The 11946-nt window shown below is 46.4% G+C and overlaps 1 protein-coding gene across 4 annotated transcripts; it reads right to left on the bottom strand.

Annotated features, from left to right (window-relative positions):
• PlexB (plexin B) lies at positions 1–11813 on the bottom strand. 4 transcript variants are annotated; one of them, XR_003113510.1, is made up of 8 exons: positions 10181–11196; positions 9525–10110; positions 8526–9451; positions 8044–8447; positions 6887–7379; positions 2766–6557; positions 1869–2179; positions 1–488 (listed from the first exon to the last, which is right to left on the bottom strand). XR_003113510.1 is itself a non-coding variant. In XM_025302409.1 (8 exons), the coding sequence occupies exons 3-8, from the start codon at positions 9943–9945 to the stop codon at positions 2072–2074; spliced, it is 6144 nt and encodes a 2047-aa protein (XP_025158194.1). In that variant the 5' UTR covers positions 9946–10110; positions 10181–10350; positions 10967–11196; the 3' UTR covers positions 1–2071. The 4 variants fall into 4 exon arrangements, 3 of the variants coding, with proteins under 3 accessions (XP_025158194.1, XP_011141885.2, XP_011141886.2); XM_025302409.1 differs by having other exon boundaries at positions 1–2179; positions 10181–10350; positions 10967–11196; XM_011143583.3 differs by lacking the exon at positions 10181–11196 and adding an exon at positions 11577–11813 and having other exon boundaries at positions 1–2179.
• Positions 11814–11946: the final 133 nt, after the last annotated feature.

The following is an 11946-nucleotide window of genomic DNA, read 5'->3' as shown; positions in this document are numbered from 1 at the left end:
TTATATAACTTATCCGTTCGGCTGTCGTTTCTCAATTGAACGACAAGCGAGAAGTTTATTGGCTCAACAGATTGACGATTCGTGAAAATACACGGAAAACCACGGCAGTGCACGTCGAACATAAATGTTCGCAAATTTGTTCATCGGCTTTATACAACATAAATGAGTTGCCAACGGTCCTGTTATAAAAAAAAAAAGAAAAAGAAGATAAAAATGAGTTATAAAAAAAATTCTGCAGTCTTATAACTAAAGATATGTAAGTTATTTCAAAGAATACTGCGTGTCGTTGTGCCACGACGAGTGTCTGCGATACGTACCACCTATTGCGATATTAATAATAATAATAATATTAATAGCACATAAACTTCGGCCAGAATACCTCGGCGAATACAAAACTCATCGTCACTTCTTCTCCTCAGCATGAACCGAACAGTCTATATTTTCACATCGACAATGCAAAAAAGATCCGTCCCGTTTTGCATTCACTCCTAACAACATAATGATAACCATAATTAATAGGCAGCATTAATAATTATATATATAAAGACAATAGAAATAATAATAATAATAATAACCGGCGATAACATAATAATAATAATATAATAATAATAATAATAATAATGGGTGTGTATAAAGAAGACAGTTATTAGATGCACCACCCAAGATGGTTTCTCTAACATAATAGTAACAGCACTTCGCAAACTACTGTGTGGCGGGTAGTGAGAGATTCTCACAGAGAGAGATAAGCAAGATGTAAAAAAGAATTAAAAAAAAAAAAAAAAAAAAATAAAAATAAAAGAAATAATTTCCTTCGCGCATACGCGACACGCATGAATAGGCCTAGAGTAGACTGAGCTGCTCTTATAATCTTTTTTAACTCTTAAATTTTCTTTTAACGTTACTTTTAACGTTACGGTAATTGCCTTAATTTAATATTATCTCTTATTCTGTCTCTGAAGAGGGTGCGCGTCCCTCCCCTCCCTTTCCTTCCCCAATTTATAATACATATAGTCCCTCTCTAACTAGCTCACTACAATCCGTGGAGGTGTGTTGCATGATTCTTTGCTTTATATATACTTTTTTCATGTATATATATATATATAACATATTAATAATTATATATATATCATAATGAAGATAGTAGGCATAGCCACTCGTGCTCGGATCACAGACTACTCGCTGCCGTACGTTACCCGTACAGACAGTCTGGTGGACACTATGGCTTTTTCTTTCACTTACCATTAGAGACATGTTACTTTTTTACTTTATGTATGTATCTCTTCCGTATTTACGTATACACGTATAGATATCAGATCGGCCGTAAATTTACACTTTAAATTTCTTCCCTAATAAGTATTTGCACCGATCCACGTCTCAGATCCTCAAACAAGACTCGACAAAGAAACGCGACGACGTTGTACACGCAACAACGCCGTGATAAGAAATAGTAGAAGTAGTAGAAGTAGTAGTAGTAGTAGTAGTAGTAGTAGCAGTAGTAGTAGTAGTAGTAGTAGTAGTAGTAGTAGTAGTAGTAATAGTAGTAGAACGTAGCGAGAAAGTCGAAATAATTTAATACCTATAAGACAACTTAATAGCTTACTTACACTACGATAACAATAAATCGTTCGCGACAATACCTTACACTCGAGATTCATTCCACTTTAATGAGATTCGCGCGTATAGAGATATATATAGATATATATATATATATATATTTATATAAATATTTTGTTTTCTAGAGAGATTCAACAGGCGTTTGTCTAGCGTGATAATTTAAGGATCAGAGACGCGTACATTGCCTACTAATATCCATACATGTTTACAAGCGTATTTCGGTATGGCCAACATGTAAAGACGTAAATACTAACCACGAGGACTGTCTAATCCCGTGACCTATCGCCTGACTAGCCCTAACGAAATCGCATGTATTTTTACGGCGTTGTTATTCACATGGTGTGTATGTGTATATTTGTACATATGTAACGAGGTGTATCTGATGCATGAAGTGGAGGCACTAGTCAGTGTTTCTGGAGAGGTTGACGGGTCCTGGGATGGAAGTGAGGAGGGTATGTCAGCAGGCACTGGTCTCTTCTCCCTCGAGCGTGCACGCTACATTTTCTAGTCTATGAGCTAGATGTAGTTTGCGACAGCCCGCATCTGTCTCCAAGGCCTCTAGGATCTGAAAAAATCTCATGTGAGGATAGTAAACGCCGTATCTCGTGTGTGTAAGTGGTATACCGTGTCTAAGTTATTAATGATATTGCGCGAAAATGCACAGATAATGGCCGACAGATAAAGTGTATTTATTAACATTCTGAGGCTAAGTCCTCTAAGAATGTTACGAAAAAGAAAAAGAATACAGAGAAAAATGCTAAGGGAAATAAAAATAGAAAAAAGATAAAAACCATTTGTTTTAAGTTCGATCGAAGCTCTCAGGAAACAGTCTTCTCAGAAGATAGAAGAAGATAAAAGTTATTGTAGAAAAGTGATCGAAAAAAAAAAAAGAAAAAAAAAACCGGTTTGTAATTTCTTATAATTATTCCAAATTTTATACAATATATTCTCTATTCTTATTGAACGTAGAATACAACTAAAAAAAATGAACTCTTTTCTCAAAAACTTATCAATATTTCGACTATTCCGGTAGAAATGGATAACATTAATCGTCGGTGGTTGCGGTGTTACGCTCAATTTGTTCTAATTATCCTGGAATTCATTCGCAGACTCCGATAATATACCTAAGAAGTAGATAAATGGTCACTCACTTGTTCGTAATACTTGCTGACATAGATGTAGAGCTCCTTCAGCGCTGCGATTACGTCGAACTCGTTGGCGTGTGACGCGCTCAGTTGCTGCATGGCACTGGACATCTCCTGGTCGGTGATCTGCGGCAGTCTCTGCACGTCCGTGTAAAATCGACCCACTTTCTCGCGATAGTGCGGTATGTCCTTGGCGAACAGTAGCTTGTTAGACGGCGAGTCCTTGCCTAGTCTGTGCTCCGTCATCGAGCAGGAGTCCATGAACGTCTGTGCGATCACAGACAGACTCGAGTCCACCGTCGTGGACTTGTTGATGTCGAACATGAAGTCTGGATTCTTAATGAAATTAACCCAAAATCTGAGCGGCAGACTGTTGGACTTCCACGCGTGTGGCACCTCCGGGTCGACGATGCCGTGTTGCTTCGCGGCCTCGTCCAAGAGATCAAACAGCCACTTGACCGCGCTCGGCAGCGCCTCGTTGGCGGTCAGTATGGTGTTCAAAAAATCGTCAACGAACTTCTGTACAGTGCCCTTGGTCGAGAGCAGTCGCGTGAGAAAGATCTCCGGGATCGCCTTGTGCGTGCGCTCGGGATGATGGTGCTTGCTGCTGCCGGTGAAGCCCAAGCCGGGCGGGTAGTGCACCTCCTCGATGGGTCTCACCAAGTGGTACAGCCGCTGATTGCCACCGTGACCGCTCTCGACGTCGCCGTTCGCCGTTATGATCGGCGGCGAATGCTGGGAGTCGTAATACAGGCCGCTCACGGGATGATTGTACATCACAGGACTGATCAAGCCGTGATTGGGCGTGGATGGAAGATGCGTGGACGAACAGTGATTCGAGTGTCGATGTAGGTGATGGTGGTGCGGGTGGTGATGGTGAATTGGTTGTTGTTGTTGCTGCTGCTGCTGCTGTTGCTGATGATGATAATGCGAGGGCTTGCAGTTGTGGCAGGGCGGCTTACAAGCGACTGAGAAACCGTCGTTCTGCCGGGGTATCAACGACATCACCGCGGATTCCTTGACGCCGTAGTGCGCCAACGTGTTGATCTTCTTCCACTCACCGCAGCACTTGGTCGTGAGGTCCTCGTCCTGCAGCGTCAGGTGACCGCCCCGACCATGCCTCCATTCCAAATCGACGTCGTGTACGGACGGCCTTACCGAAAACGGGGTATTCTTGTACAGCGCGTCGAGGATTTTCGACTTCACCTGACTAATCGTATCACAATCTAAGACCTTGCATTGTATTTTCTCGTCGAGATCGTCCTGCACGACGTGCAGCGTGACGATCGTATGCTCGATCTGCTCGCGCAGCAGCCTCTCCTCCGAGAGCGAGTATCTGGCGTCGTGCGTTATCACGTCGACGGGTCCCTTTTCAATCTGATGCTTGATCGCCTTGAACAGGAGGAATAAGGACGAGCCGGCGTAATCCTTCAGATAATTGTACATGCAGAGCGCCATCCAATTCGTGAGCATCTTCTCCACCACGGATTCCGTTCTCCTTAACATAAGCTGCGGATGCTTCGTGTTCACCGCTTTATCGATCAGTCTTAATAAAAGATTCATGAGTATGTCGGTGGCGTACTCCATCTTGCCCATTAAAACGACCATGAGCAAGGAGGCGACGTTCACCTTGTCCCTAATATTAAAATCCTTCTGCGCCTCTAAGGTCTCAATGAAAGTCAGTACGAAGTACTTGTTGTTGACGAGCTGCTCGAACTGTATCATCGCCGCGTCGTAGTTGGTCCGCGAGACGTTGCTACGTGAGCGCGGATCATTCAATATAGGATGGTCTATTACACCAGGGAAGAACACTTTCATGATGTAGCTCTTGTGATCCAGAGTGGGTATGCCTGACGACTCGAGATCCGCGGTCAAGTCGGTCATGTCTGTCTGCAGCTCGGCGAACGCCTGCTTGCACTCCATCCGCACGTTGCTCTCGAGCGTGTCCATCTGTATCTGTATCCGCTTGTATTCTCGCTCAGCTTGCGTGCTCTTCCTACGATAAATCACCAGCACCAGCACGAATAGAAATATGAGACCGAACGTGCCGGCGGCGATGCCCGCGATGGCTTCCGGCGGGATCGGGTAGGACTTGATGACCTCGTAGCGCAGGAAGCCGATGGGAAAGCGGAGACTGCGACCGACCCGCACCACCACCAAGGGCAGTCCACTCTCGGTCTTGATCCCGAGCTCGTCCGTGTCGGCAGGCTGCTGATCCGGCGGAGTGCACACAAGCTGTGTGAGCGCGAGCGAGGTGACGTTGCAAGGCATAGTGCCAACAGTGACGTTTACGTCGGACTCGTCGCTGGCGTAATTGAGATTCTCACCCTCGATCACCAAGGTGTCGCCCTTGTACAGCTTGATATTGCGCGGAAACGGGAAGAATTTCGGATCGTCGACGTAAAGCAGACGGTTACGCAGGTTCTGAAAGTGCTTCTCCAGGTCTCTCACGCTCTCCACGTTGTCCATGATGAAGGCGATCTTGAACGCCAGCTGGGAGTCCTTCAATTTCGACGACTGAGGCGCTTGGGTGTTGACCATCGAGCGTTTTCTGCGACGTCGGATCGACGTGAATCTCTTGGCAACGCTCGGGCTTGGACACTCCATCTGAGTCGGATTCAGGACAGTGCAGACAGTCCTGTTCACCGGCAACGGCTCGTTGTCGAAGTATACTTCCATCTCTGGCTTCTGAATAGTGTCCAAGTTCGTGCCGTGCACGGTGATCATGCGACCGCCCGAAGCGAAGCTTCTGAGCGGCTTGATCTCCATGATAGTCGGGTCGTGAGTGTAATTGTACGGATTATCCACGAGGGTGCGATTCGCGCCGTCGATGCTCAACGTTAGTCTGTGAATCCGCCGGACATGGCCCGACTTGCTAGTCACGCACGTCAGTCTCGTACTGCTCGCTTGGGTCGCGTTCACATGGCACGGTAGCTCGTCCAGGTACGCCGATATGGTGCTGCCGATGTTCAAGTACTTACCGGTGATGGCTAATTGCGTGCCGCCACTTTGCGGCCCAACCGACGGATACAGACCCGACAGACGTATGTCCTTGTAGTTGAATAGCACCGCGCTCTCCGTGTATCCGGCGTCGTTGCCAACGACGACCGAGGCAGCATCCGTGGCCTCGTGCCGGCCGGTGCGGCAGACGATACGCACCGACACCTCGTAGTCTACCAGGTTGCACGGTGTATTACCGATGTGTATCTTACCGTCCACGTCGCTCTCCTTCAATCCGAGATTACTGCCCTCAATCGTTACTAACGTACCGCCCTCGATTGGCCCGCTCAGCGGCTTGATCATGTCTATCCGGGGCTTCGGGCACTCGGTGAACGGTGACTGCAGACACGAGTGCCTGTACACGCAACTGTTCCCGCACCAAGTGCACTCGAAACGAGCGTCTCGCGTCACGCATAGGGAACAGTCCGCGTGTTCGCGATGCGAGCCGAGCACCTCGCACTTGTATAGAATGATCGTAGTCTTGTCCACGTGGTGATTAGTGTTCCAGACGACCGTAACCTCGGCCTCGTATTCCCCAGTGACCGCCTCGTACGAGTAGACCGTCTTGTCGCACACTATGAAACGGCTGCTGTCCACGCGAGCCTGTACCTTCAGATTCGCGCCCTCGATGCTAACAATGCACTGGAACCCGCTGTGACCAACCTGCGGGTGCGGCAGATTTTCCACCTCGAGCACGATCTCCTTGGGCACGCTGTTCGGCAGCATCAACGGCTCCTTACGTTCCGTGAATCGCGGACAGTATTGCGCGCCGTGCGCAGCGAGATTACCCTGATTTTGCTGGAAGCAGGAATGCTTGTTACTATAACAATAATAATAATAATAATATAAATGTCCTATATAACTTATATTTAATTATTTTTCTGACCTTTATTCATGTTTGTAAAAGACAGTTACGTCTCGTATATATGTGTGCTCACTTCATGAATATAAGTTGCAGAATGTATATTATACTGTATTTTTATAAATATAAATGCATTAGTGATTTGTGCTTGAGAGAGATTTGTCCCTCAGAGCGCTGAGTAAACAGCGTTTTACTATAGTAATAACGATAAAAAAAGTTATCCGTACGAGACATTTGTATTTCGTTAAATTCGTAGAACACTCACATTTTCTCCTGATATAATACCCTGACAACTAGTGTTGTGGGTGCACTTGTTGTCGTAAACACACCAGCTGCATGCCCACTGCGACTTGACGCATTCGGTGCACACGGTGTGCCTTGAACAATCGAAGAATGCGAAGTTGCGCGAGACGAAATCCTTGTTTGTCTCGCTCGAGCGTACGGACAGTGGCACCAATGCGTGATCGACGCCCTCAGGAATGCTGGGTCTTTCCATGATAGGTGGTGTAGGGCAAGATAGCCCAAAACCGGTCATCAGCGCGTCTATCGGCTCGGCGTTGCCAAAAACGCATTTGTAATTAGCGCCCGCCGGCAACTCGGGTAGAGTTCTAATTGTTAATTGCACCGTGGTCATTTGATTAATGGGCATACGATCGGGTAGAACTTGCTCGAAATCGATGCACTGTTGACCCGTGCCTAACGACAACCATCGCGGACTGCTGTGACTCGCTTTCTGGCAGTCTCCTCTCACTGTACATCTATGTAAAGAGATTATATATTACATTATATATATAACTTTATAAATATAATAAAATTTTACATCTATAGGTCTTGTATAATAATATACAAAATAGCTCAACAAGTTGATATCTCGAGAACCAAGTGACCAATTCTAGTTCTGGTCTTGAATCTCATAGGTTTCAGGAATCTCATAGGTTTCAGGAATCTTTAAATCATAATTATCGTCATAATTATATATCTTTTATACTATCAGCAGCATATTTAGCGACGTATTATTATGCTGATAATATTTGCGAGGAAATGATGCATGTCATGGAAAAAAATCTCAGTTCTCAGTTCGCGTATAACCGGATGCGTGGCAGACAAAAACTCGATGACGAGAAACGATATCTCTGTTATCGCGACCGAAAGCACTCATCCGAACGCTCTGAACAGTTGCATTAAAACTCGGCCGAGATAACCGAAAATAATCTGCTGAATACAAATCTCCTAAAAAAAAAAAAAAAAAAAAAAAAAACCGTTCTGCTACTACAACCGAATTCTAGTCCACTGATGACAGAAGATTGATCACAAAAAACGAGTTCTTTGTTTCCCGTATACAAATATATTCAACTTAAATAATGTATTTAATTTCAATGTAAATAATGTATTCCATTTATTCCGAAAATATATTCAAGTTACCTCTTCTCCAAGGAGCACCAACCACAGTAAGGATCTTTCGCGTCGAGGCAGCTGCTGCAATTGGTATAACTACTGCAATGTTCCACTTTGACCTTCGATATTTTCGAGGCAGATAGTACGTAGATATATTCGTCATCCGGTGAGATCAATGTGTCCGGTAACAACTTTTGTCCCTTGTCAATTGTAACACTCTCATAGACGAACGCTTCGGTTCCGGACAATAAGACCTTCTTCAGAATGCCGTCATTTGTGCCGAAAAACGCCACGGTATGGCTCTCAGTATTGGCAATGGTCACCGAGGTGATGAATGTGTCGGAAAAATGCAAAATGGCTTGGCCCGTGATCGGCGATACACCCGAGATCTTCAGTCCCACCTCGCAGAAGTTCAAGATGTTACCTGTGGTCTGCGCATACAAAAAAGAATAACAAGTTTAGCGGAGATCCCATCAAAGCTTACACAAATCCAATCGTTGTTTACTTACGCCAGCAGTCGGACACTTCCCGTCTTGTATGGGGCCGCTGACGTAGCCCATATTCCGATACTTAATGCTGCCGTTGAAACACATGTGGATATTTTCGTTGAACTTGGTTTCGATGTCTTGCAAACTGTAGACACAGACCGCCGAGCGCGACAGTGGCTCGTTTGTGATGCCCCTGCTGGGCGAGAATACAGAGACGAAGATGGGATCACCCACGGAGATGCCGAGTTGCATGGCCAAGTCGCTGCCGGCTACCGCGACCTTCGCGTCCTGCACCAAGTTGTAGTAGTGCTGCTTGCCGTCCCCCGTATCAACCGCACACTGCAGCGTCACTTCCGTGTAGCTGTCGTAGTTCGGATCGCTGATGCAACTACGCGCCAACCTGGAGATGTACCCCAGCTCCTCTTGCTCGGGCAGATACGACTGTTTCTGCACTAGGACGAAGTACGCGTAGTCACTCGCGTTGAAGCCGTACACGTACTTCACCAGAAAGTGATCCCGATACTTGACGTCGATGTATACGATTGACTGCTTGTTGAACGTATACTCGGCGAATTCCAGCGTACCGAGATTTCTGCTGGAAATCGCTGGTACATCATGACGGTAATCGCCTTTGTTGGTGAATGTCGTGCCTACATAGAGTATGTTCGTTTGTCCCCACGGATTGTATTTCTCGGGGCCGATGAAGGCGTACGTGGAGGAGTTCTCATCGTTAGCCGCCACGCTGAGGGGGATGAATTCCGGTTTAATGGATATGTTGGTCATTTTGTACTTTTCGCAAGCACCTTGAAGAAGAGAGCCACATGCGACTATCGTCTGTGATTCGAGATCGGCGATTAGCAATTTGTTCACATTATCCATCAAGGAGGTTGTTATCTCTCTTGACATGCAACCTGTTGCATGACACTGAGGATTATCCAGTCTTGGACCTGAAATAAAGAATTGTTTACTACCACATTGTTGTCACAGTACTATATTCAGAGGCAAGGAAAGAAAACTAACCTGTCGAGACATGTTCTTCCAGCTTAAGACTTGAGTCAAGCTGAAAGAGTCTGTTGACAGCTCCTGCATAGAGCCTTCCTGTAGTAGGATCTATAGTAAGATGATTGAATCTCAGAGCTCCTTCTCTGGTTGTATTGGTATCCAAGTGGAGATGTCCATATCGCTGTTCATTTCCCACAGGAAACTGCGCTACTATATGAGGAAATCTATTGTCTTGTATCGGTGCGACAGTGCTGGCAGGAGTGTCTATCGCTGCAGTTGCTAGTATAACCAGGAACCATGTGGCAATGGACATGGATGAGAAAGACAATCGATGAAAGAATGACAGCAGCGCTTGTGGAGATGTCACTGTGGGTGATTTGGGAGATGACACAAGTCCCAGGAATTTCATGGTGTGTATGCGACAGCTGACAGAGCACATGCGCACACGCTTGGCGTGTGCGTCAGTGCGTATGCAGGTCTAGGGTAGGAAATGCAAAAGGTATGATCAGGGTGTGTGCCCTGCTGGTAGCAAGCCAGTGTTAATGTAGTACTACCAGCTATGCTTGAGTCCAGGCACCGACATGTCGATCATTGTCCTGTACCCCTAAAACATCACAAATGTGCCAATTAATCACTTAGAATGCTGAGAACTTCACATACGTCCCTCATACAACCTTATATATTAACATATTCCATGCCAGCTTAATCTTGCGTGACTTATCCATGTTATAAGCCAAATTTTATTTGCCAGATAACATATTTCATAATTATTATAAGAACATTTTGATTTGAGTGATCTCGTTTTAAAGGCATCAAATGGCTTAAGTGGAAAATTCCGCGCGAGCTACAAGACATAAAGCGGTGTGTTAACTTTGCAGTTATTTTCTCAACATCCACAAATTATATCACGTTAAACTATATTGCTATTCGAAACTGTACTCATGTTTAACTTCCTTTAGGTTGAGTTTACAATAGGTGTAATAAGCTTTAAGCCGTGAGAAATTAACGAATCATAACTGATTATTCTTCTGAGTATTCGATTATGATTGGTCAACTTCTTTACTTAAAGCTTACTACACTTTGTAGATGCAGCCTTACAGGTTTTTAAAGATCAAATAATTAAATCGAATAATAGTGCAGATAAGTGCGTTCACGTTAACATAAAACTTGCAGAGATCGACTTTAAAAAATGCACAGAAACGATCTCGGCGAGATGTACATGCGCGATATATCGAGGAAAGGCTTGCGTCTCACTCGCGAGCGAAATATCACACCAAGTATATACAATTTGTTATATCGAAATTAAAATGTTAGATGCGTCTGTCGCACGACACGACACGAGTACAGCACTTGGCGTCGCGTTTCCGTTCGAGAAGTTTCTTTTTTGTTTCTTTCCTCGCACCTCTCTCTCTCTTTCTCTCACTCGTCGGCAACCATCGAGAACGTAAATAAGGGCTCACCTCCGAGCACCTCCTAACAATAAAGAAGCATAACGCCGCGATGAGAGGCCGATGGCAGATGGCTCCACGCATTTCGGACAACACGCATTGCACAGCACGCACCGCCCTTCATTAGCGTGACCAGAGAGTAGCTGCACTTGACAGCTAAGGCCACTGTCTTCGCACAAAGGCAAGTATACCTTCCACCGTTCGTCTCCCCCCTCTCCCTCTCTCTCTCTTTCCTTTCTCTCTCTCTCTCTCTCTCTCTCTCTCTCTCTCTCTCTCTCTCTCTCACCTTTCACATACCCCGTCACAATACATCGCCTACCAAAACATGATCGCTGCGAGACGAATGAGCGAATCGTGACTGTAATCGAGCGTGAACGTGGCGAAAAATCGGCAGGAACGGAAGGAAATAAGCAATAAACGACTCGTATTATAGAGCGCACGGATAGAGTAACTCGGCCGCGATGCGCGATATTTCTCGAACGAGCGGCCGTATCGGCGACGAGGAGAGACGCGCGGCGCGAGGGCCGCCACCGCGCGCTCTTCTCGAGCTTGCGGACGGGGGAAGAGAGATAGAGCGAGATGATGAGAAAAGAGAGAAAAGAAAAAAAAGAAAGAGATTTACCTTGCTCGCGCGAAAGAGAGTCTCGGGCGGGACTCGCACGCTGCGACGGATGCACACTGCGGGAATGCTGGTCGGACAGCGCGGTCGCTATGGCACATCGCGAATGTGCGGCATACTCGCGCGGATGAACGAAGGAATCCGTCCCGGTACACGTAGACAGACACTGGTCGCCACCACGAACGAGTCGTCACCGTAGCCGTCGCTAGCACCACCGCCGCCGCCGCCGTCGTCGTCGTCGTCGCCACCGCCGCCGCCGCCGCCACCGCCGCCGCCGCCACCACTGTCACCACCACCACCGCCGCCGCCGCCGCCGTCGCCACCGCCGTGGCCACCGTCGCACGAACGGCACAGCACCGCCCGGGAATCGCTG

Source organism: Harpegnathos saltator, unplaced genomic scaffold (genome assembly GCF_003227715.2).
Source record: "Harpegnathos saltator strain DR-91 unplaced genomic scaffold, Hsal_v8.6 scaffold491, whole genome shotgun sequence".
NCBI classification, from domain to species: Eukaryota; Metazoa; Arthropoda; class Insecta; order Hymenoptera; family Formicidae; genus Harpegnathos; species Harpegnathos saltator.
Note: the sequence above shows the minus strand (reverse complement) of the source record. Positions and strands in the feature narration are given on the sequence as shown.

Coding starts and splice junctions, on each gene's coding strand:
- PlexB (XM_011143583.3), bottom strand. CDS start 9,945: ATGTGCTCTGTCAGCTGTCGCATACACACCATGAAATTCCTGGGACTT. Junction 9,452..9,524: donor GGAAGAACATGTCTCGACAG/GTTAGTTTTCTT, acceptor TCTTTATTTCAG/GTCCAAGACTGGATAATCCT. Junction 2,180..2,765: donor TCAGCAAGTATTACGAACAA/GTGAGTGACCAT, acceptor AGATTTTTTCAG/ATCCTAGAGGCCTTGGAGAC.